The following is a 25,281-nucleotide window of genomic DNA, read 5'->3' on the forward strand; positions in this document are numbered from 1 at the left end:
GCTGTTTAGATTCCTCTTACAATAATGAACATTAAAAAGTCATGCTACAGGGCTTCCCTGGTGGCGCAGTGGTTGAGAGTCCGCCTGCTGATGCAGGGGACACGGGTTCGTGCCCCGGTCTGGGAAGATCCCACATGCCGCGGAGCGGCTGGGTCCGTGAGCCATGGCCGTTGAGCCTGTGCGTCCGGAGACTGTGCTCCGCAACAGGAGAGGCCACAACAGTGAGAGGCCCGCGTAACGCAAAAAAACAAAAAAAACCAAAACAAACAAAAAAAGTCATGCTACATGGCATCTGGTATCCTCAGGTAATTAATCTACCCTCTCAAAATGAATAGTTTTAGTTAGGCCAATAGTATTATTTTCTGTTTTTAAGATTTTTCCCTTAAAAATAAGGAGGACTAGCAATCCATCATACATTGAAACTCCCTTTGATCATCTCCTTGACTAGCTAATTACTCTATAAGAAAACTTCTAAATGACCCTTCAGCACTTTTACAGGGTGAAGAAAAATAAACTAGCCTTAATTATGCACACACAAAAATGCCTTGTACGGTATTTCAAATACCCAATATACTAAATAGTTAAACCAGTAGAAATTCTTCAGATTGACTGAATCATCAGCAAATGAGAACCTGAAAAATGGTGGTGGCAAATAAATAAATAATGAGGCCATTCTAGTAATTGGAAGGAAAACTGCTATGAAGGTTGAAAATATATATATATATATATATATATATATATATGTATTTATGTTTTTGAAGACCCTCCAGCTGAGGGGAGCTGCCGTAAGTAGCCAAGGAGATGGAGATGAAAGTAGATTGAAATAATTTTCATGATGTTTATATCTTTGTATTTTTCAAACATTTACATTTGAATTGCCATGAGAAATTTTACTTACTGCAAAATGGTCCTCCTTGATTTGGGTACTTCTTACATATGTTATTGCTGTTTAATTTCAGTAATGCAAGAGATGTGATGAGTGAAAAAAAATATAGAACTCCCTTCTGGAGAAGTCCTAGGTCTAGCACGAAAGCCACACAAAGGTCCTGGAGAAAGGGAAGACCAGTCATCATTCTTACACAGTTTTTTTAAAAGATCGAAGTAATGATTAAAATTCATGAGTTCAGTGTAATGGCAAGCGAAATGAATATACTCAGATTTTTTAGCAGATACTAGGTTTAGAAGGGTGTAAATAAGGGTCATGATAATTGTCCACAACAGGTCTTGGAGCGCACCACTGCAAACTGTCCATAGTGTAATTAATTGTGAACCAAGAACAATGTTAGAAAAAAGTGTTTTGGTAGATGATGTCAGTGAGAGAGTCTTTTTAGAAAGACTTCTAGAAAGTTACGTGCAAAAATTAAAAGTACTAGTTCATGGACTTCCCTGGCAGTCCAGTGGTTAAGAACCCTGTGCTTCAGCTGCGGGGGGCGCGGGTTCAGTCCCTGGTCGGGGAACTAAGATCCCGCATGCCACAAGAAATGGCCAAAAAAAAAATACTAGTTCATGTCATTGGAATAGAACAGCATTCTGGACTGATCAGAGCTAGGTTAAAAGGCGCAGCCGTGTGTAAAAGCTGAGTGGTCATCTCAGGTGCTTATTGAGTATAGAGTTGGATAGTATAGACTGAAGTTTGTCTTAGCCAGGATGAAACATGACAAGACAAAAATAATGTCTCTTCTCCTTGAAGTACACAGTGATGATGGTTTTGAGTTCATGGCAGCTCTGATATGACCTATGGTAGATTCAATTGGAAGCACAATTGTCACTGATATACTGGGAAATTTTCCAGAGAGAAATGGACAGAAGGAAACATGATTGGACTACTCCATTCAGAACACCAATAATGACAGGGATTACTTTCAGGAAACTGGAATGTAAGATGCTAGAATGGTTCATTGAGAAGGAGAAAACTTAGAAATTTCCTCTAGGATTTGGCAGTGTGATGGTACTTGGGAAATTATCACATGTTTACATGCTGGAAATGTGCTTCAGAAAGCACATCCTGTGTTTTCAGGCAAGACAGAGCAATCAGTAAAATAATACGACTAATTAAAATAATACTAATGCTACTAGTAACAATATGACTATTTTAAGAATTTCTTCTATATGATTTCCTCAGGTGTTACAAAAGTAGATTATGTATATATATCAACAAGACGTGACCTAAGGGACAAACTGTAGGCCATGCCTTCTTCTTGGTACCTTTAGAATTATCCTGATTTTCAAATTCCATGATGATTATTTGTTTCTCTTTTAAAGAGCTATGAAATGTGGAAACAAATCAAAATCTAGATAATAGCTATCATAACTAGGAAAGAGAATAAAGAGTTGAAACTTTTAACTGTCACGGAATGGTAGGTAATCAGGTTTCCTCTTTTATGGTCAATTAAGAACAGGTGACCTTTGCTTGGAGGTCTCTAAATCTAGAGACCTTGACACAGTATGCACATGCCTCCACCTAAAAGGCATCCAACTTTGGGGGTGTGCTCAAATGAAATTAACCCTGAACATATGTGAAGGATAATCAGGACTTGGACAAAGTCAAAGACAAGCACAGCCAGGTGCCCTGCATTGAAACCTCAGTGGTAGCTATTCCCAGCAGTGACGACTTCATCACTCCCCCAGAAATATGCTGAGACTGAACATACATAAAAAAGGAAAAAATAAGGATTGACTGAGCTACCTCAGCAAAAATTTCTACTATATCCTTAAATAGCAAAAAAGGAAAAGTGCTTTCTTGTTTCATTACCTTTGAACAAGCCTTTGTGCCCAAGGAGGTAAAACTACCCTCTAGTGAAACTGAGTGCACTGATGTTTATAAGATTAAAAAGGCTTTCATCTACCAATGTAAATATTCAGACAATAAAAACTTAACAAAATGAGCTCTCTGGAGAGCTGCACCTCTTATGGTTTGCTTGTACATCAGTACTGTCTGCTGGAAGTGCTGATTAGAATGGTAAACAGTATTAAATATTGATACAAAAATAAATGAAGCAGAACTTGAACCTGATTCAGTGTCATGAATAGCATTTTTATAACAACAGAGGTATATTAAACAGTGTTTAAAGGAAATAAATCAGCACTATGAGAAGTAAAATTTGATATAGTATCATATTTCCATATAGATTTTATACCTCGATGGTAAAAAATGACTAATTACAGTGACATTCTTTTGTTTTCATCTGTGATAGTCATGTATGCTTTTTCCCACTTTAGGTACCAAAGTTAATTGAGCTGAAAAATTTTTACTTTTGAGTATTAGTTCATTTCTTTCTACAACTTGGCTTTTAATTTTATTTGGTTTGTGAGCTGTTGAAATTGTAATTTTTAATTATGTTCTAAAGAAATGGAGGTTTAGCATAACATCCGGCTTTTTTGGTTAAGACCAGCCAGCAGTCTAATCAGAGGTTGGCAGACTATGGCCTGTGGGCCCAGTCTGGCCAACTACCAGTTTTTGTATGACCTATGATCTAAGAATGGTTTTTACGCTTTCAAAACATTTTTTTAATCAAAAGAATAATATTTTGTGACATGTAAAATTTATATGAAATTCAGATTTCACTGTCCATAAGTAAAATTTTATTTGAACACAGTCACATTTATTTCTTTGTACAGTGTCTGTGCTCCCATAGCAGAGTTGAGTGGTCGCAACAAAGACTGTGGCCTGCGAAGTCTAGACTATAAAATTTGTGCTACTGGCGCTTTATGGAAAAGGGTTGCTAGCACCTCATCTGAGTTCTTGGACCAGCTGACTTGTGCACGAGCTCTCTCTCTGTCTCTTTGTCTCTCTGACACACACTTTCCTAATACATTGTCAACTTCCTGCCTTCCTTAAGTGATTATGCTTAATTCCAAAGACTCATACTACTATACTACAAATTTGTTCTCAAAGCAATAAATCTTTAGTTTTTTGTTTATGATTCCATTCTATGAAAAGCATGCAGAAATGATTTATTTCTTGGTAATTTGGAGATAACAGTTGAAGATTTTCTGGAAAACCTTTTTCACACCAAACTCAGATATGCTTCATATTGAGTAAATACTTAGATTAGATCCTAGAATTATAATGTTGATTCCTTGCTTTTTAAATATCTGACTGAAAGGTTTAATTGACATTTTGGGGTGAGCTGGCCAAAGAGGGTACAGTATTATTTCATATTAGTAGTCCTGCATTTATCACCTACATTCCATTTTGGTTAAATTGGCTTTCTTTTCCTTTCTTTTTTTCTTTTCTGAGTTTTAATACTGCACAATCATCAGAATACTGATTACAAGTAATCTTTTAACCTTATAAAGAAAATCTTAATGCAGTGGCACTATTCCTGATAGATAGAGCAGTCCATTGATCAAGGTGCACATGTTTTCCTTTCTATCCATAAAGTTATATTTAATAGTATTCCTTTGAGTATCAAAGGTTTTATTGCAGATTTTCGTTTCTGTACCTAAGAATGTTTCTGAAAGTTGGGTCACTAATGGTGCCTGCCAAGCTGAGTATGCACCAAGTTTCTAGTATCCTATGTAATTAGTATTGAGCACTCACGGATGCTTTAGGTTGGAACGTAAAGCAGAAGGTCCTCGGGAACTTTGATATGAAACAGACCCTAGATGCGTGTAGTTTTTCCTGCCCACAGGCGGTTTGCTTTTCTCTTTTCATTTGGCTTTATGCTTTAGTAAACTAGGCTTCCCATCTTGAAGTTATTTTCATGCTGTGACATCAGGTTTTTATACTGTGGTGCAGCTTAGGCTTATTCCTTACAGTAGGAAACCCTAACAGCCACGTGATTTGAGGCTCTGTTGGTTTTTTGAAGTGTGGGGGTGGGGCGGCGCGCAGGTGGCTTAGTTCACGGCTGCTCTTAGGGCCTGATGGATAATCACATTGCCCTCTAATTAAAGGGATCCTAAATACTTGGAAAATGAAAAACATATATATAGGAAGAAGGGGATTCGATTCCTGATTTCTAACTGCTGTGCATCATCCTGAAATTTCAGACGCGTGCCTGTGCTCTGCAAGTTTTATCTGCCATCTTGGAAGGCTCAAAGCAGTTTCTTTCTGTCGCTGAAGATACCAGTGACCACAGAAGGGCTTTCACTCCCTTTTCTGTAATGATCGCTTCTAGCATTAAAGAGTTGCACAGATGTCTTTTGTTAGCTTTGGTGGCTGAATCATCCTCACAGACCCTTACTCAGATAATTAAGGTAAATGTGCCAAGTTATCGGTGAGTTAACAGAGGCAGTTTCTTTCTTTTTGCATAATGTTTATATTGCCCAAAAGTGAATTGACAAGAATATAACTAAGTAGTAATTTTATTAAAGATACCCTGTTTGGAAGTCTGTTTCTACTTGTCTGATCATACCTACAATCTCTGTATGTCCACATAAATGTTTTACTAAAAATACTGCTTTATCTTTAGTATTAAGTTGGACCAATGAGAATACAAGTGCTATTCCCTCTGAAAAAAAACAAAAAAGCAAAGGACTGATTTTTAAATAAGTATAAAGACTTTTAAAATTAAAGGCTCTAAAATTTTGTCTCTATGCTGTGACTGTGTCAGGCCCACTGATGAGCTCTTCTTTGTGTTTTGCAGTGCCTTGCAAACTTAGTATCAAATTCACCTTATAACCGTCTGAAACTCAGCCTGCTGACCAAAGTCTGGAACCAGATAAAGCCTTATATCCGCCACAAAGGTTGGTGGTAGTTTGAAACTGATTGCTTCTTTATATCAACCAGATCTAGATTATTAGTTTTTTAAAAATAGAGCATTTTTATAGCTCTAAGATATCTCTGCTTATTCTCCTCAAAATTTGGGGGGAATCAACTATTGCTAGAATCCCACTTTTGACCCCTTAAGCCCCAGTGGACACCACTGGAAAGAAGTGACCTGGAGAATTAACTGTAAAGTTTAATGCCTCTTCAATGCATCAGTGCAGTGACCAGAGTATCCCTTTAGAATTGAGATTGAGCAAAATCCCAGGGGGTCCCACTCTAGTATGTAATAGTGTAATAGTTCATATCCTTTAGATATAAGTAGAGGATGGATGGACTCAGATAGACAGACATTATCCTCATTTTGGAAGGAAGAAGTGGAATATAAAACCTAACTTCTTTAACATTAACTTCTCTGGAGTTCAGATAAAATATCAGAACCTCAAATCTTCACTAACTACAGTCTTACTTCTTATTTCCTGACTTACTTCCACATATAATATGTATGTGTTGCCTTTAGGAGACTTGTTTTTCTTTTGGTTGCAAGCTTCAGGATCAGACCACATTCTGTTGAGTTCTTAGTCAGAATTGTAGAACTTGAAGAAGGCACGGATGTTTTTGTGCCATCATGGGAGATGTTCTGGACCCAGTGTCAGTCTGCAGCTCACTCCCATTTTTGCCATCGCATAGTCATGACCTTCTCTGAACCCTAATTTCCTCCTAACAGGAAGGTCTATGCCTACCTCATAAGATTTTTATGAGGCTTAAATGAGATAATGATATGTAAATATGTAAACAAAGTCCAGTTCATCCCTTTCACCAATGTGTAAAAGGGGACCCAGGAAGGTAAATCTTGCCATAAGATTGCTTATCACTTCAGTTGCAGAAGTAAGATTAAGACAGCCCAAGTCTTCTGGCTCAGTCCCCTGCTCATTCCACTGCACTAGCTTTTCTTCATCTGCAAACTGAGGGGAGTGAACCATGTCTCAAAGGTCCCTTTCAAGTATCTGACTTTGTCCTCCAGCAACCTTTTATTATTAAACTGTTTAAACCCACAGAAAATTTGTACTATTGTACAGTGAGCAGCTGTTACCTCTACCTAGACTTAACAGTTGTTAACACTGTCATATTTGTTTTCTCTCTCTCTCTACATATATGTATCAGTGTGTATATGTGTACGTGTGTGTGTTTATATGCATATTTTGGTCTATGTGTACGTATTTATATAGACTTTCTTCCCTTGAATCATTTGAAGGTAAATTATAGACATATTTCACCCTAAATACCACAGTATGTATCTCCCCCAAATAAAGACAATCTCCAAAAAACACAATACCATTCTCACACCTAAGAAAATTACGTTGATTCCATAGTATTATCTAATGTCTAGTCCACATTCAGATTTCCTCATGTGTCCCCAAAAGTCTTTTATAGCTTTTTAAAAAAAACCTGGGTTCATTCAAGGTTCATGCGTGATATTTAGTTTTTATGTCACTTTAGCCTTTTAAACTTTTTTTTTATTGAAGTATAGTTAGCATTATGTTCAGGTGAACATAATGATTCAACATTTAAATACATCACAAGTGATCACCACGATAAGTCTAGTAGCTAGCCGTCTCTCACAATACAAAATTACTACAGTATTATTGACTATATTCCTTATGTTGTATATTATATCCCTGTGACTTAATTATTTTATGACTGGAAGTTTGTAACCTCTTAATCCCTTTCACCTATTTCATGCATGCCCTAACTTCCTCTGGCAACCACCAATTTGCTCTCTGTATCTGTAAGTCTGTTTCTGTTTTGTTTGTTCATTTGTTTTGTTTTTTAGATTCCATGTATAAGTGAGATTATGCAGTATTTGTCTCTGTCTGACTTATTTAACTTAGCATAATACCCTCTAGTTCCATCCATGTTGTTGGAAATGGCAAGATTTCATTTTTTTTTTAATAAATTTATTTATTTTTGGCTGCATTGGGTCTTCATTGCTGCATGCGGGCTTTCTCTAGTTGCAGCGCCCTGGCTTCTTATTGCAGTGGCTTCTCTTGTTGTGGAGCACAGGCTCTAGGCCCATGGCTTCAGTAATTGTGGCACATGGGCTCAGTAGTTGTGGCTTGTGGGCTCTAGAACACAGGTTCAGTAGTTGTGGTGCACAGGCTTAGTTGCTCTGCGACATGTGGGATCTTCCCGGACCAGGGCTTGAACCCATGACCCCTACATCGGCAGGCGGATTCTTAACCACGGCGCCACCAGGGAAGTCCTTTTTTTTATGGCTGAGTAATATTCCATTGTATACATATGCCACATCTTTTTTATCCACTTAGGTTGGGCATTTAGGTTGTTTCCATATCTTGGCTATTGTAAATAATACTGCAGTGAACATTGGGGTGCATATATCAAATCAGTGTTTTTGTTTTCTTTGAGTGAATACCCAGAAATGGAATTGCTAGATCATATGGTAGTTCTGTTTTTAATTTTTGAGGCACCTCCATACTGTTTTACATGGTGGCTGCACCAATTTACATTCCTGCCAACAGTACGTGAGGGTTCCCTTTTCTTCACATCCTTGCCAACACTTGTTTCTTGTCTTTTTGATGATAGCCATTATGACAGATGTGAGGTGATATCTCATTGTGCTTTTGATTTCCCTGATGATTAGTGGCGATTAGTAATGTTGAGCATCTTCTCATGTTTTTCTTGGCCATTTGTATGTCTTCTTTGGAGAAAGGGCTATTCAGGCTCTCTGACCATTTTTTAATGGGATTGGGTTTTTTTGTTACAGAGTTGTATGATTTCCTTTTTAAGAAATATATATATATGTGTGTGTGTGTATATATATATATATATATATATATACACACACACACACACACACACACACACACACGTGGATATATCATTGGCAGATATCTTTTCCCATTAAGTAGATTGCCTTTTCATTTTATTAAAGATTTCTTCCACTGCGTAAAAGCTCATTAGTTTGATGTAATCCCACTTACTTATTTTTGCTTTTGTTTCCCTTGCCTGAGGAGACAAATCCGAAAAAATACTTCTAAGACTGGCATCAAAGAGTGTACTACCTGTGTTTTCTTCTAGGTGTTTTATGGTTTCAGGTCTTATGTTTAAGTCTTAAACCCATTTTTTATTTGTTTTTGTATATGATACAAGAAAATGGTCCAGTTTCACTCCTTTGCATGTAGCTGTCCAGGTTTCCCAACACCATTTATTGAAGACACTGTCTTTTCTCCATTACATATTTTTGCTGCCATTGTCATAGATAAATTGACCATGTAAGTGTGGGTTTACCTCTGAGCTCTCTATTCTGTTTTGATTACTACAGTGTTGTAGTATAGTTTGAAATCAGGGCATGTGAAATCTCAAGCTTTGTTCTTTTATCTCAAGATTGCTTTGGCTATTTGGGGTCTTTGGTGGTTCCCTACAAGTTTTAGGATGATTGGTTCTAGTTCTGTGAAAAATGCCGTGGGTATTTTGATGGTGAGTGCATTGAACCTGTAGATTGCTTTGGGTAGTAAGGACATTTTAACAGTATTGATTCTTCTAGTCCATAAGCATGGTATATGTATCTTTCCATTAATTTGTATTGTCTTCAACTTCTTTCATCAATATCTTATAGTTTTCAGAATACAGGTCTTTCACCTTCTTGGCTAAATTTATTCTTAGGTATTTTATTTTTTTGATGCAATTGTAAATGGCATTTTTTTCTTAATTTCTTTCTCTGATGGATTGTTACTAGTGAATAGAAATGCAACAGATTTCTGTATATTAATTTTATGCAACTTTACTGAATTCATTTATTAGTTCTAATAGTTTTTTGGTGGAGTCTTTAGGGTTTTCTATATATAGTATCATGTCATCAGCGACAGTTTTACTTCTTCCTTTCCAATTTGGATGCCTTTTATTTCTTTTTCTAGTCTGATTGCTGTGTCTAGGACTTCCAATACTACATTGAATAGAAGTGTCAAGAGTGGGCATCCTTGTCTTGTTCCTGACCTTAGAGGAAATGCTTTCAGCTTTTCACTGTTGAGTATGTTAGCTGTGGGTTTGTCATATATGGCCTTTATTATGTTGAGGTATGTGCCCTCTGTATCCACTTTGGTGAGGGGTTTTAGCATAAAGGGATGTTGAATTTTGTCAGAAGCTTTTTCTGCAGTTATTGAGATGATGTATGATTTTCACTGTTCATATTGTTAATGCAGTGTATCAGGTTGATTGATCTGCAGATACTGAATCATCCTTGTATCCCTGAGGTAAATCCCATTTGATCATGATGTATGATCCTTTTAATGTATTGCTGACTTTGGTTTGCTAATATTTTGTTGAGGATTTTTGCATCTGTGTTCATCAGGGATATTGGCCTGTAATTTTCTTCCCTTGTAGTGTCTTTGTCTGGTTTTGCTGTCAGGGTAATGCTGGCCTCGTAGAATGAATTTGGAAATTGAATTCTCTTCAGTTTTTTGGAATAGTGTGAGAACAGTTGATATTAAGTCTTCTTTAAATGTTTGGTAGAATTCATCTGTGAAGCCATCTGGTCCTGGACTTTTGTTTTGGGGGAGTTTTTTTGATTACTGATTTGATTTCATTACTTGGTCTGTTTCAGTAATTGGTCTGTTCAGATTTTCTCTTTCTTTCTGATTCAGTCTTGGAAAGATGGTATGTTTTTAGAAATTTATCCATTTCTTCTAGGTTGTCCAATTTGTTGGCATATAACTGTTTATAGTAATCTCTTATGATCTTTTTATACTTCTGTGGTGTTGGTTGTATCTCCTCTTTCATTTCTGATTTTATTGATATGGGCCCTCTCTCTATTTTTCTTGATGAGTCTGGCTGAAGATTTATCAATTCTCTTTATCTTTTCAGAGAACCAACTTTTAGTTTCATTGATCTTTTCTTTCTTTCTTTTTTTTTAGTATCTATTTCATCTCTTTCCACTCTGATCCTTATTTTCCCCTTTGAGTTTTGTTTTTCTTTTCTTAGGTTCCTTTAGGTATGAGGTTAGATTGTTTATTTGAGGTTTTTCTTGTTTCCTGAAGTAGGCCCTACTGCTACAAACTTCCCTCTAAGAACTGCCTTTGTTGTGCCCTACAGATTTTGAAACACTGTGTTTCCATTTTCATTTGTCTCAATGTATTTTTTAATTTCCTCTTTGATGTTTTTCAGTGACCTATTGGTTGTTTAGTAGCATGTTGTTTAGACTCCACTTGTTTGTGTTTTTTCCAGTGTTTTATAGTTGATTTCTAGTCTCATAGGATTTTGGTCTGAAAAGATGCTTGATATGATTTTAGTGTTCTTAAATTTATCGAGACTTGTTTTGTGGCCTAACATGTGATCTATCCTGGAGAATGTTCCACATGCACTTGAAAAGAATGTGTATCCTGCTGGTTTTGGGTGGAATGTTCTCTCTATATATATCTGTTAAGTCAGGGTAGTATAATGTGTCCTTTAAGGCCAGTGTTTCCTTAAACACATTGTTTCCTTCTGTATGGATGACCTATCCATTGATATAAGTGGGGTGTTAAAGTCCTTACTGTTATATTACTGTCAGTATCTCCTCATGTCTGTTAATATTTGCTTTATGTATTTAGCTGTTCCTATGTGGGGTGCACATACATTTACAAGTGTTTAATCTTCTTGCTGGATTGATCTCTTTATCATTATGTAATGCACTTTTTTGTCTTTTGTTACAGTCTTTGATTTAAAGTCTATTTTTTTAACATCTCTATTGGAGTATAATTGCTTTACAATGTTGTGTTAGTTTCTGCTGTATAACAAAGTGAATCAGCTATATGTATACATATATTCCCATATCCCCTACCTCTTGCGTCTCTCTCCTACCCTCCCTATCCCACCCCTCTAGGTGGTCACAAAGCACCGAGCTGATCTCCCTGTGCTATGCAGCTGCTTCTCATTAGCTATCTATTTTACATTTGGTAGTGTATATATGTCAGTGCTCCTCTCTCACTTCGTCCCAGCTTACCCTTCCCCCTCCCCGTGTCCTCTCTACGTCTGCGTCTTTATTCCTGTCCTGCCCCTAGGTTCATCAGAACCTTTCCTTTTTTTTTAGATTCCATATATATGCGTTAGCATACAGTATTTGTTCTTCTCTTTCTGACTTACTTCACTCTGTATGACAGACTCTAGGTCCATCCACCTCACTAGAAATAACTCAATTTCATTTCTTTTTATGGCTGAGTAATATTCCATTGTATACATGTGCCACATCTTCTTTATCCATTCATCTGTCGATGGACACTTAGGTTGCTTCCATGTCCTGGCTATTGTAAATAGTGCTGTAGTGAACATTGTGGTACATGTAAAGTCTATTTTGTCTGATATAAATATTACTGCCCCAGCTTTCTTTTCATTTGCATGGAATATCTTTTTCCATCCTCTCACTTTCAATTTCTGTGTGTCTTTAAATCTGAAGTGAGTCTCTTGTAGGTAGCATATATATGGGTCTTGCTTTTTTATCCATTCAGCCACCTTATGTCTTTTGATTGGAGCATTTAGTCCATTTTCATTTAAAGTAACTTTTGATGGTTATGTACTTACTGCCTTTTTGTTATATGTTTTCTGGTTATTTTTGTTGTTTTTCTCTGTTCCTTTCCTCCTCTTGCTCTCTTGTGATTTAACGACTTTCTTGAGTGTTATGTTTGTACAGTAAGTCCCCTACATACGAATGAGCTCCATTCTGAGAACACGTTCGTAAGTCCAATTTGATCATAAGTCAAACAGTTAGCCTAGGTACACAACTAACACAATTGGCTATATAGTACTGTACTGTAAAAGGTTTATAATATTAGTACATAAAAAACAAACACAAAAAATGAAACATTTTTAATCTTACAGTACTTTGAAAAGTACAGTAGTACAGTATAATGGCTGGCCTACAGGGGCTGGCATCGAGTGAACAGGCAAGAAGAGTTACTGACTGGAGGAGGGAGTGGAGGTGGCAGATGGTAGAGCTGAAGGATCGTCAGCTACAGGAGGTGGAGGGCAAGCTGCTATTTCACTCATGCCTGACATTGATGGAATGCATGTTTGCATCTTTGAAAGTTCACAACTTGAAGGTTCATATGTAGGGGACTTACTGTATTCCTTTCTCTTTGTTTTTTGAGTTAATCTAGTATTGTTTTATGATTTGTGGTTACCACGAGGTTATTATATAACAACCTGGTATACAACAGTCTATTTTAAGTTAATGGTCACTTATGTTTGAGCACATTCTAAAAGCACTACATATTTACTCCCTACCCCTATGTTTTAGATGTCATCTTTAACATCTTTCTGTTTTGTGTATCTCTTAACTAATTATTGTAGATATATAGGATTTTACTACTTTTGTGTTTTAACCTTCATAGTACCTATATGGTTGGTTGATCCACTACTTTTACTATATGTTTGCCTTTATAGTGAGATTTTTTTTCTTTCATAATTTTTATATTTCTACTTATAGTTTTGTGTTTTCTGTTTAAAGAGGTCCCTTTAACATTTCTTGTTAGGTCAGTTTAGTGGTGATGAACTACTTTAGTTTTTGCTTGTCTGGGAAACTCTTTATGTCTCCTTCATTTCTGAACGAGAGCCTTGCCAGAGGGAATATTCTTGGTTGTAAGGGTTTTTCTTCCTTTCAGTACTTTGAATATCTTGTGCCATTCCCTTCTGGTATGTAAAGTTTCTGCTGAAAAGTCAGCTGATCATCTTCTGGGGCTCCTTCATATGTTAACTAGTTGTTTTTCTCTTGCTGCTTTTAAGATTCTCTAGTTAACTTTTTTTAAAAAATAAATTTAGTTAGTTAGTTAGTTTTGGCTGTGTTGGGTCTTTGTTGCTGTGTGCAGGCTTTCTCTAGTTGCAGTGAGTGGGGGCTACTCTTCGTTGCAGTGTGCAGGCTTCTCATTGCGGTGGCTTCTCTTGTTGCGGAGCACGGGCTCTAGGCATGCAGGCTTCAGTGGTTGTGGCACATGGGCTCAGTAGTTGTGGCTTGTGGGCTCTAGAGCACAGGCTCAGTAGTTGTGGCACATGAGCTTAGTTGCTCTGCGGCATGTGGGATCTACCTGGGCCAGGGCTTGAACTCCTGTCCCTTGCATTGGCAGGCAGATTCTTAACCACTATGCCACCAGGGAAGCCCTCTAACTTTTGACTTTAATTATAATGTGTCTTGGTGTGGGTCTTTTGGGGTTCATCTTGTTTGGGACTTTTTGTGATTCCTGGACTTGGATGTATGTTTCCTTTGGCAGGTTCGGAAAGTTTTCAGCCATTATTTCTTCAAAGAGATTTTCTGTCCCTGTCCCTCTCTCTTCTCCTTCTGGGACCCCTATAATGTGAATGTTAGTACACTTGATGTTGTCATAGAGGTCGCTTAAACTATCCTCATTTTTCTTATTTCTTTTTGCTTTTCCATTTGGATGATTTTCATTAGCCTGTCTTCCAGATTGCTGATCTGTTCTTCTGTATCATCTAATCTGCATTTGGTTTCCTCTAGTCTATTTCTCACTTTTGTTATTTTATTTAGCTCTGATTGGTTCTTTTTTATGTTTTCTGTCTCTGTGTCCTTCCATTCTTCTCCTGAGTTCAGAGAGCATTTTTATGACCATTAGTTTGAATGCTTTATCTGGAAGATCGCTTATCTCCATTTCATTTAGTTCTTTTTCTGAGGTTTAGTCCTGTTCTTTCATTTGGGACATATTTCTTTGTCTCCTCATTTTGCCTAACCCTCTGTTAGTTTCTATGTATTAGGTAGATCAGCTACATTTCCTGTTCTTGGTAGAGTGGCTAAGTATAGAAGGTGTCCTGTGAGGCCCAGTAGTATGGTCCCCCCTGGTCACCAGAGCTAGGTGCTCCAGGAGTGTCTCCTCTGTGGGTTGCATGTGCCCTTTTGTTGTGGCTGGGCCATGCTCTTTGCAGGTGTGCTAGGGGGTGGGGTTGGTTCCCAGTGTAGCTGGCTGTAATTGGGGACTGCATTAGATTAGCACTAGCTGGGTGGAATCCACAGGTGAACTCAGGGCGGGTTGAGTGATGCTAGTAAATTAGATGGGAAGATTCAGAACTGGTGACCGCCTGGGAATTCCCTGGCAGTCCAGTGGTTAGGACTCAGTGCTTTCACTGCTGTGGCCTGGGTTGGATCCCTGGTCAGGTAATCCTGCAAGCTGTGTGGTGCAGCCAGAAAAAAAAAAACTGGTGCCTGCCAGTGCCTGGCCACCTAGGTAGAAAGGGAGACAAAGACAAAAAATTTTAAAGTGGCACTTGCCAGCTCCTCAGTACCTCTTGGTGACACGCCTTAATATTAGTCAGTGAATCTATTAGTCAGTGAATCTCCTTCCCATATGATCAGGCACTTTTCAAACTGCTGTCTGTGTGCCAGGACCTGGAGTGACTGAGTTTTTGTGCACAGCCTTTTAGAGTGGATTCTTAATTCTCTGCAGCCCTCTGGCTCTCTCTTGGATGTAAGCCCTGCTGGTTTCCAAAGCCAGACATTATGGGGGTTCATCTACCTGATGCATGTCCCCTGGGCTGGGGAGCCCAGTGTGGGGTTCAGAGCCGACCTCTGAGGCTGTGAAATCCCTCCTGCCTGTGGTCCACAGCAGTGGGGGTGTAGGTCCTCTGCCCCTCCTACTTGTCTCAATGTGGCTTTTTTTTTTCCTTTTATCCCTAGTTATGGAAAATCTTCTCTGCTAGTCTTACGGTCATTCTCAGAGATAGTTGCTCTCTATGCAGTTGTAATTTTCCTGTCCATGGGAGGAGAGAGCCCAACATCTTACTACAGTGCCATCTTCTCCTGCCTCCTCACTTTAGTCTTTTTGACTCTAGTAGTCTGTGGCCCTTTTTCTTTCTTTTATGATACTGATTTTGGAAGGGTCCAAGCCAGTTGTCTTATAGTATGTCGTATACTCTCAGTTTTCTGGGGTTTTTTTTGGCAGTACACGGGCCTCTCACTGTTGTGGCCTCTCCCGTTGCGGAGCACAGGCTCCGGATGCGCAGGCTCAGCGGTCATGGCTCACAGGCCCAGCTGCTCCGCGGCACGTGGGATCTTTCTGGACTGGGGCATGAACCCGCGTCCCCTGCATCGGCAGGCGGACTCTCAACCACTGCGCCACCAGGGAAGCCCTACTCTCAGTTTGTTGGGTATTTTCTTTACAGTGTTAACTTATACTTCTGTCCCATAAACTGGAAGTTAGGTCTAGAGGTTTAATTAGATTCAGGTTAAACAAAGAAGCCATAATTCTTAATTGCCTGCAGAGATAGTTATGATCCTTATGGTAACTGTTCCTGTGGTGATAGTTTCTTTTTGATTCCTTTGACAGATGTTAATGTTCGTGTGTCCAGTCTCACACTGTTGGGGGCCATAGTGTCCACTCACGCACCTTTACCTGAAGTCCAGCTACTTTTACAACAGCCCTGTTCTTCTGGACTCAGCAATAGCAATTCAGCCACTCCTCACATCAGTCCTCCTGATTGGTGGAAGAAAGCCCCTTCAGGACCCTTTCTGGAAGAAGCCGCAGTTAGTTCACCAAAGGTGTCTTCAGAGCCCTGCTGGCTCATTCGACTTTGCATTTCCATTGTTGTTCTGCCCAAGGAAGATGCCTGTTCAGGTAGTGATGCTGGCTCCACAGGAGGAAGCACCTATGAGCCATTCCCCTTGCGACTGGAGGCCTTACAGGTAGGAGGTTTCATTTCCTCATCTCTGAAATGGAAGTAATCATTCTTTCTTCATGGGGTGATTACTTCCTGAGGAGTAAGTCTGTGAAAATAAGGTCAAACCAAGCAGTGTGTCATTGGTGTCAGTGGGAGTTGTGTGTGAATTCACACTTTAGGTGTGAGTGCTTTGTTTGTTGTTTTGTTTGGAGGGGAGTAGGTGGGGGGGGATTGGTTGTAAAACATCACATTCGTCCCCTTTTGTTGCAAGCCATTTTAGTCACCTCAGGTATTATATGGCAGGTCAGTATAATAGATTATATAATAATTCTGAAGGAAGTTGTAGAGTTAATCTTTGATTTCTGCATCTGAAAGTTAAATAAATGTTTAATTTTCTATAAACTTCTCTTTGGTATTATATCTGTTTAGAGACAACAAAGTATTTGCTCCTTCAAAGGAAGAAAACCGCCCTAGATTAAAGTATTTGTTTTTCTGTAATATTTTAAAAATACTAAAATATTTGTTTTTTCTGTACACCCTAGATTAAAGTATTTGTTTTCTGGTCCTAGGGTCTGCTAATTATCTGGTTAATATTGAACATGTCCTTTAACCTCTTTAACCTTTAACTTTTTCAGTCTTAGTTTCTTCAGCTGAAACACTCAATAAATACCTACCAGTAGATGAATTGTTCCCAGGCTTCAGTGTGATAATATTGATAATCTAAATGAAACACATTTTGTAAATTATAAAGCACCATGAAATTTTATGATATACTTAATTGAAGATTATGGTTGTTCTTCATTTCATTAACATCAGATTTCAGCCCCTTGTTGAGTGTGAGTGATTTCTGAAATATTGAAACACTTCTGGATATTGCAGTCCTGCATTCAGGTCTTGGGGTTAATCCTCTGTTTTCTTTGCAGGTGTTGGCTCATCTGGCAAGGGGCTACTTTTCAATGACTCAGGTCTACTTGATGGAGCTTGGAGAGGTGATTTGCAAGTGCCTGGGGGAGGCAGATCCATCTGTCCAGCTTCATGGAGCAAAGGTAATTTTCATTAAAAGCCCTGTGCTTCAGGGAGCACAGCTTGGTGCTCTGTGGTGACCTAGATGGGTGGATGGGGGTGGGTGGGAGGGGTATCCAGGAGGGAAGAGATATATGGATACATATAGATGATTTGCTTCGTTGTACAGTGGAAACTGACACAACATTGTACAGCAGCTATACCCCAATTTTAAAGAAGAAAAAAAAAGCTGTGTGCTTTTTTCTTCTCTTCCTTTTATGTTCTTCCCTCAGCTGCATGTCCATCAATTCTGAGTTTCTTTAGGAGGTTTCAGGTAGGCAAGTGATATCAATACATTCCTCTATTTTCAGCTCTACATGTAAACCCAAAGAATTGATTTGATAATAAATTAAAAATATATACTTGGTGATTTTGCTTCTGGAAAGAATGCCTCTGAGATAGCAGTTTCTGAGAAAAGAAAGAAAATCAGTTGGAAATTACTTTTCCCCTTGATTTGAGGTAATCTCCAAACTGAAGTGGCTTTTTACCTCCATGGTTCTAATATTCGTCTCTGATAGTCTGTTTCTTTTATCTTGGCAGCTTCTGGAAGAACTGGGTACAGGCTTAATACAACAGTATAAACCAGATTCTTCCATAGCACCTGATCAGAGAGTGCCAGTCAGCTTGGTAAGTAAATGTATATTCATGGTTTTCTCTTTTCTTAGTGCTTCAGTCAGTTTTATTTTGAGGCTCAGTGATAAAGTGGCGTAGAGAGTATGGTTTCTTCCAATATCAGAAATTATGGTTTATAATCTAGGATGAATAGGTTTTATTTGCATTTTAGTTTATTTGCAGTTTAGTGTGTGGTAAGATTATGTGTAATATACAGCCAGTAATGGAAGAACCAGTTTTTTGGGGTTTTTTTCCCCCACAAAACCTAGTTTGGTTACACAGTGTGCCCAAGAGACAGACTAGAATGGTGGGAAGAGCCCAAGATTTGGAATCAGAAGGCATGGGATTAAACCACTTAAAGAATATGTGACTATGAGCATAGTTTCCTTGTTGTAAAGAGGAGTAAAAATCCTTAACTCATTGGACTTTTGGAAGATTGAATGAGATGTGAAGACTCTGGCAAATAGTAGATGCTCAGTGAGTCTTAATTCCCTTAGCCCCTCCCTGCCAGGGCCCTCCCCCTTATTCCCGTTCATTTCTGTGGTCTGAGCTTGTGTGTGTTGCCCCACACTGTGCCAGTTATTCTTTGGAGGAGGAACATGTGAGCCCATGTTCCTAAGTAAAAAAAACCTTCTACTTAGTGCCAAAAACCACATCAACTCAACATTAGGGATGTTTTCTCCCTCTGCCCTCCTCATCCTGCCTATTCTTTTTCTCTTCACAATTTCCATCACCCTAGGTGGAATGATAGAATTAAGAATGTCTAGCTTGGGCTTCCCTGGTGGCACAGTGGTTAAGAATCCGCCTGCCAATGCAGGGGACACAGGTTCCAGCCCTGGTCTGGGAAGATCCCACATGCTGCGGAGCAACTAAGCCCGTGCGCCACAACTACCGAGCCTGCACTCTAGAGCCCGTGAGCCACTACTACTGAGCCCGTGCACCACAACTACTGAAGCCCGCGTGCCTAGAGCCCGTGCTCCGCAACAAGAGAAGCCACCACGAGACGCCCCCGCTCGCCACAACTAGAGAAAGCCCGTGCGCAGCAACGAAGACCCAATGCAGCCAAAAATAAATAAATTTCAAAAAAAGAATGTCTAGCTCTAGTCCCTTCCCTAGACTGCCACTAAAACTGAAACGTCACTGTTTGCAGGGAGTTGCGTTGTGCTTTGCTATCAGACAGACTTGGGTTTAATCCAGACTTCTCCCCTTGTTCCAAGTGACTTTGAGCAAGACTCTTTTTTTCCTTTTTTTAAAAATAAATTTATTTATTTTTATTTTTGGCTGCGTTGGGTCTTTGTTGCTGCACGCAGGCTTTCTCTAGTTGCGCTGAGCGGGGGCTACTCTTTGTTGTGGTGCGTGGGCTTCTCATAGCAGTGGCTTCTTGTTGCAGAGCACGGGCTCTAGGTGCGTGGGCTTCAGTAGTTGTGCCACGCGGGCTCAGTAGTTGTGGCTCGCGGCCTCTAGAGCGCAGGTTCGGTAGTTGTGGCGCACGGGCTTAGTTGCTTCGCGGCATGTGGGATCCTTCCAGACCAGGGCTCGAACCCGTGTCTCCTGCGTTGGCAGGCGGATTCTTAACCACTGTGCCACCAGGGAAGCCCTGAGCAAGGCTCTTAACTGTTCGCACTTAAGTGTTGTTTCATGTGTAAAAAAGGGGTATACTTTCTGTATTACTAATCTGTTGAGTGATAAATTATCCTAAACACTTTGCAACTTAAAACCATATCCTAGGGCTTCCCTGGTGGCGCAGTGGTTGGGAGTCTGCCTGCCGATGCAGGGGACACGGGTTCGTGCCCCGGACCGGGAAGATCCCACATGCCGCGGAGCGGCTGGGCCCGTGAGCCATGGCCGCTGAGTCTGCGCGTCCGGAGCCTGTGCCCCGCAACGGGAGAGGCCACAACAGTGAGAGGCCCGCATACCGCAAAAAAAAAAAAAAAAAACCATATCCTAGGGCTTCCCTGGTGGCGCAGTGGTTGGGAGTCTGCCTGCCGATGCAGGGGACACGGGTTCGTGCCCCGGTCTGGGAAGATCCCACATGCCGCGGAGCGGCTGAGCCTGTGCGTCCGGAGCCTGTGCTCCGCAACAGTGAGAGGCCCGCGTACCGCAAAAAAAAAAAAAAAAAAAAAAAACCATATCCTACATTTATTCTCTCACATAGTTTCTGTGGACCAGGAATTGAGGGCAGCTTACCTGATGGTTCTGGCTCAGGTCTCATGAGGCTGCAGCCAGGATGCTGGCAGGGACTGCAGTCAGCCGAATTTGACAGGGGTTGGAGGAGCTCCTTCCAAGGTGGCGCGATCACTCGCATACCTTGCACGTTAGTGCTGGCTGATGGCAGATCTCACTCAGTTCCTTCCTATGAGGACCTCTCCAGAGGGCTGCTCGAGTGTTCTCCTGACAAGGCAGCTGGCCTCCCTTATAGCAAATGAATCGAGAGTGAGCAAAACAGAGCTGTAGGATTTTTATAACCTAGTTTCAGAAGTTCTGCACTGTCATTCCCACAATACCCCATTAGTTACACAGGTCAGCCTTAGTCAGTGTGGGAGCGGATAGCCTCCTGAACATTAGGAGGTGAGAATCACTGTGGGCCATCTTGGAGGCTGGCAGCCACACCTGTCCACATTCTTCTGGTTTGGGGCAGGAGGACCCAGACTGGGTGTCCAGGAGCTAGGATTGTGGGGCGAAAGAATTGATGTGTGAGTGCATGGCAAAACTGAGGACTAAGTCCATGGGGCAGGAAATGGAGACACCAAGTCCCCAGACAGATTTGCACGTGGGGCATGAAATCCCAGGGTTTTTATAAAGCATGGGAAGGAGACTGTTAAAGGTACTCTGCAGATGCCTACCTTGAGGGGCATTGAAGTGAGAAAATTCTTCAAAGTGCTGAAAACAGGGCCTGTTGTTCAATTTAAGAATCTCCACTGTACATCCGGCACTGTGCTAGGGACTTTACACAGTCTTACATTTTATTATCACACAAACTCTGCCAAGTAGATCTCTTTGTCCTGTTTTACTGAAGAGGAACCAAAGCTTAGACCGGTTCATTGACTTGCCTGAGGCTGCAGAGACAGGAAGCAGAAGCTGAAGTGCTAACTCCACCCCAGCTCCTGCTCTGGATCCCGTGCTCCTTGCACTCGGGCACATGGCCTCTGGGCTGCTCTGGGACCCCGACCCTTGTGCCCTCGAGGTTTGAAAGAGCCCTGGCTGGGTGTCATTTGATCTGATTCTTGACCAGCTCTGCTGCCCACTAGCAAGTTACGTTATCTCTCTCTGCCTCAGTTTCCTGGTGTGAAAGTGGAGATAAGGATATATTCTTCATTTAGTTGGGCTGAAGATTAAAATGAGTAGATATGTATAAAACACTTAGAACAATGCCTGGCGTATGGGAAGCTCTCTGAAAAACAGCTGCTGCTGCTGTTACTGCTATCCTCATCTTCCTCCCCAGTATCATCATCACTACTGCTGCCTTACTGTACCACACTGTAGTTTCCTAATGAATGAAACGGAAGCATTGAATTAGTTGTTTTCTAAAGTTCCTTTCATTGCTGTGGAAGAAGTACTAGTAAAAGTATTTATAGTAAGCTACTACGTTAAGGAAAAACTTTTCATCACTGTGGTTACTAGTGGTAGTCTTAGTGTCTAGCTGGTTCCACTGTTGTCTCTTGGGCTGCAGTTGTTACTGTGCCTCTGTTGCAGGTGGTGATGTTCTGGACTGTGATGCTGAACGGTCCTTTACCCAGAGCCCTGCAGAATTCAGAGCATCCGACTCTGCAGGCGAGCGCCTGTGATGCCCTGTCTTCCATCTTGCCAGAAGCCTTCAGCAATCTGCTGGTAACCTTAGGGGTGTTTTATCATCTTTAATTTGTGACTCTGAGCATGAGAGCTTGAGTTTGATTTTGACTGTTTTTCATTTTGAACCAGTATTCAGCATTATCTCTGAGGAGAAGGTGCATGTTCTATTTGAGCGTAGGGTGAGGGCAGTGGGGAGCAGCACTGAAATCTTAATGCCTCAGCGGAGTTTTTACTCCCTGTGCGTAGAAGGCAGGGAGAGAGAAGTGAAAGTAGCAGAGGCTTTGAAGTCAGATTTCAGAAAGATTTCAAATCCAAAAGTTAGAAAATCCTAGCTCTTTGGATTTAAATCCTAGCTGGTTTAAGTCTCAGCTCTTCTACCTTCTAGCTCTTTGGTTATCTTAACTTCTCTAAAAATTAGTTTTATCCCCTATAAAATGTAAATAATGTGAGTAATAACACGAAGCATGTGAAAACGCCTTGCTTGGTGCCCAACACACATAGTGTTCAGACTGCTACTTCCTTTAATCCTTAATGGCATTTGCATCCATTCTTATTTATGTAAATTAGTTTTTATAAGGAAGGCAGCTTGACTAAAGTAGGAGAATAAAGTGACTTGTCTCACGATGGTAGAGGTTAAATGTAATCACGATGCTGTGTGTCCCCCTGCCCCGAGTGGGTACTCAGATGATAACTGGATCTGAGTTGAACCTTTGTTCTCTGCCAAGTTAACCTCAAGGGCTCAGTTGTGGTCAACTCCTGAATGTGGATTCAACACTGGTGTGTCACAGTCACTTGTCGAAGGTATCGGCTCATGGCTGTTTCATTCACACTTTTCCTTGGCCAACCTTTCTCATTGCAGAGTGACAGGCAGATCCTGTGCATCACCATGCTGCTGGGGCTGAATGACAGCAAGAACCGATTAGTGAAAGCTGCGACCTCTCGGGCCCTTGGGGTCTACGTGCTTTTTCCGTGTCTCAGACAGGTCAGAGTGAGCCTGTGTAGCTCCACTGTGCCTCTTTACAGTCCATTTTCTTACTCTCTTTGGTGGATATAGAGCTCCTGAGTTGGACAGTAAAGGAAATTAAATTGCTTTGTAATCTGGTTTCCTTAATTGCTACTAAAATATGCTACTGCCTGTAGTTCATTTGTTTTTAACGATTTTGCACACTGGCCAGGACCCTAAAACAGTAAATGTTTAAATCAATGGATAATTGGAAAAAATGAAATGGGACATTACCATACGATACTAATAATTTAGAAAACTAATAGAGTTTTTATTAAGAAGGGAATAAATTTCTCCTTCACTCTTACTTGTGACCTTTATCTCTCTGAGAAGTGTGTAAGTGAACAGGATGTGTTTTGGAAATGTGTTTCATTGTCCACATCTCTTCCTGAGGTGGAAATCAAGCCAAGCTCAGAATTCATAGACAGTTGTCGCAGGCTGGGTTATAAGATGTTCACAAGAGCAAAATCTGTAGGCTCCTTGCGTGTGCATGGCACATACCAGAATCGTGGGAGACCTTCCCCTGGGATTTTAATGAGTGCCCAAATTGTAATATATAAGAAGAAGAGTAAATAGATTGAGTAAGTGAATTTTGATTTCCAAATAGAGATTTGTGGTAAAGGCTTACAGCTTTATCTGCAAATAAATTTGAGAATTTTCAGGGTAGCAGTGTGAACTCCTAAAGTGACTACAGTGTTTTGTTTTGTTTATCTTACAGGATGTCATATTTGTTGCAGACACAGCAAATGCAATATTGATGTCACTTCAAGACAAGTCTCTTAATGTCCGGGCCAAAGCAGCCTGGTCCCTAGGCAACCTGACAGACACTCTGATTGTCAACATGTAGGTGGCTCAGCTCATTTCTCCTGGGTGACTTCCAAGCCTAAGGTCCCAAGAGGATATCTTTGAGCCCTATTATAAAACCAAAACCTTAGTAATGGTTGCCCTACTTTTTAAATATTGTGTTTGTATTTTTTTAAGTAATATATTCACAGGTTAAAAAAAGAATTCAAACAGTACAAAGGGGTATGCAGTATAAAGCCTTTCTCCTACCTTAATCCCCTAGTTTCCCTCCCCAGAGGCGACTGCTTTATTCATACACAAGTATCTTGCTTTTTGTCATTTAACTCTAACATATAACATGTATAAGCATTCTCCTGACTTCTACTGACTTTTTATGAATTGGAATTTGTTATTACACAGTCATCACTATGTGATGATTATTTCACCATTACCCTGTAAGTGAACATTCATGTTATTTTAGGTTTTTATATGCATTGAACATTTTCGTGCATTTTCTCCATTTTGAGATATTCTTTTTGGTTACATCCAAAAGAATGTGGACCTACTAGGTCAAAAGGTATAAACTGTAAGTTCTTGGTATAATCTGAACAGATTTGTGGAGCTGTTTTTATAGTTATACTGAGTGAATATAATTTGTACATGTCTATATTTAACTGGGCTTTACCTTTTAACATGTTTTGCCTGCTTTGGATGGGACAGGGAAACACCAGACCCAAGTTTCCAGGAAGAGTTCTCTGGCCTCCTGCTCTTGAAGATGCTGCGATCAGCTATAGAGGCATCCAAGGATAAAGACAAGGTAGACTGACAGCAAAACCTAATATTTTTCAGTTAGATACTTAGTGTATTATAGTTTTATCCCACCAAATTTATCCCTGTTCAAAGGAGATTGAGGGTGTACTCAGGCTATGTAGTGTACACTCCACACTTGTACAGTTTCTTTCCTGTCTCATGAAAAATATCAGTGCCATTTATTTTATTTTTTTAATTAATTAATTTATTTTACTTATTTGTTTTTGGCTGCATTGGGTGCTTGTCGCTGCACGCGGGCTTTCTCTAGTTGCAGTGAGCGGGGGCTACTCTATGTTGTGGTGCGCGGGCTTCCCATTGTGGTGGCTTCTCTTGTTGCAGAGCATGGGCTCTAGGCGCACGGGCTTCAGTAGTTGTGGCACGCGGGCTCTAGAGCACAGGCTCAATAGTTGTGGCACACGGGCTTAGTTGCTCCGTGGCATGTGGGATCTTCCCGGACCAGGGCTCGAACCTGTGTCCCCTGCATTGGCCGGCGGATTCTTAACCACTGCACCAGCAGGGAAGCCCGTCAGTGCCATTTGTAAGACTACTCCATGATATGTCCATGTAGCTGTTTTTTTCCAAAAATCTTTAAGTAGAATAGAAAAGTCAGAAAGATGAGCAGCTTGGCTTTGAACATTCCCTGTTACACTATTAAGTTTTAAAAATGTAGACCTAAGCTTTAGGGTCAGGCAGACATGGTTCAAATCCTGGCTTGCCGGTTACTAGCTAAGTGACCTTTGGTGCATTATTTAACTTCTACGAAGGTGAATTTCTTCCGTAACATGGAAGTTGTTACGTATACCTCATTGGATTTCAAGATGCCTTTTTTTTTTTCTTAAAATCTTTATTGCAGTATAATTGCTTT

At 40.2% G+C, this 25,281-nt stretch overlaps 1 protein-coding gene across 1 annotated transcript in view; it reads left to right on the top strand.

Moving 5' to 3' along the window:
• HEATR6 (HEAT repeat containing 6) overlaps positions 1-25,281 on the top strand; it is a 43,677-nt gene that overhangs the window by 13,094 nt on the left and 5,302 nt on the right. The window contains exons 10-18 of the mRNA XM_065896908.1: positions 4,993-5,199; positions 5,589-5,688; positions 16,027-16,382; positions 17,281-17,403; positions 17,960-18,046; positions 21,725-21,859; positions 22,680-22,802; positions 23,542-23,666; positions 24,327-24,423. Coding sequence (XP_065752980.1) covers positions 4,993-5,199; positions 5,589-5,688; positions 16,027-16,382; positions 17,281-17,403; positions 17,960-18,046; positions 21,725-21,859; positions 22,680-22,802; positions 23,542-23,666; positions 24,327-24,423 — 1,353 coding nt within the window. The remainder of the gene's footprint in view (positions 1-4,992; positions 5,200-5,588; positions 5,689-16,026; positions 16,383-17,280; positions 17,404-17,959; positions 18,047-21,724; positions 21,860-22,679; positions 22,803-23,541; positions 23,667-24,326; positions 24,424-25,281) is intronic.

This window comes from Phocoena phocoena, chromosome 19 (genome assembly GCF_963924675.1).
Source record: "Phocoena phocoena chromosome 19, mPhoPho1.1, whole genome shotgun sequence".
Lineage (NCBI taxonomy): Eukaryota > Metazoa > Chordata > Mammalia > Artiodactyla > Phocoenidae > Phocoena > Phocoena phocoena.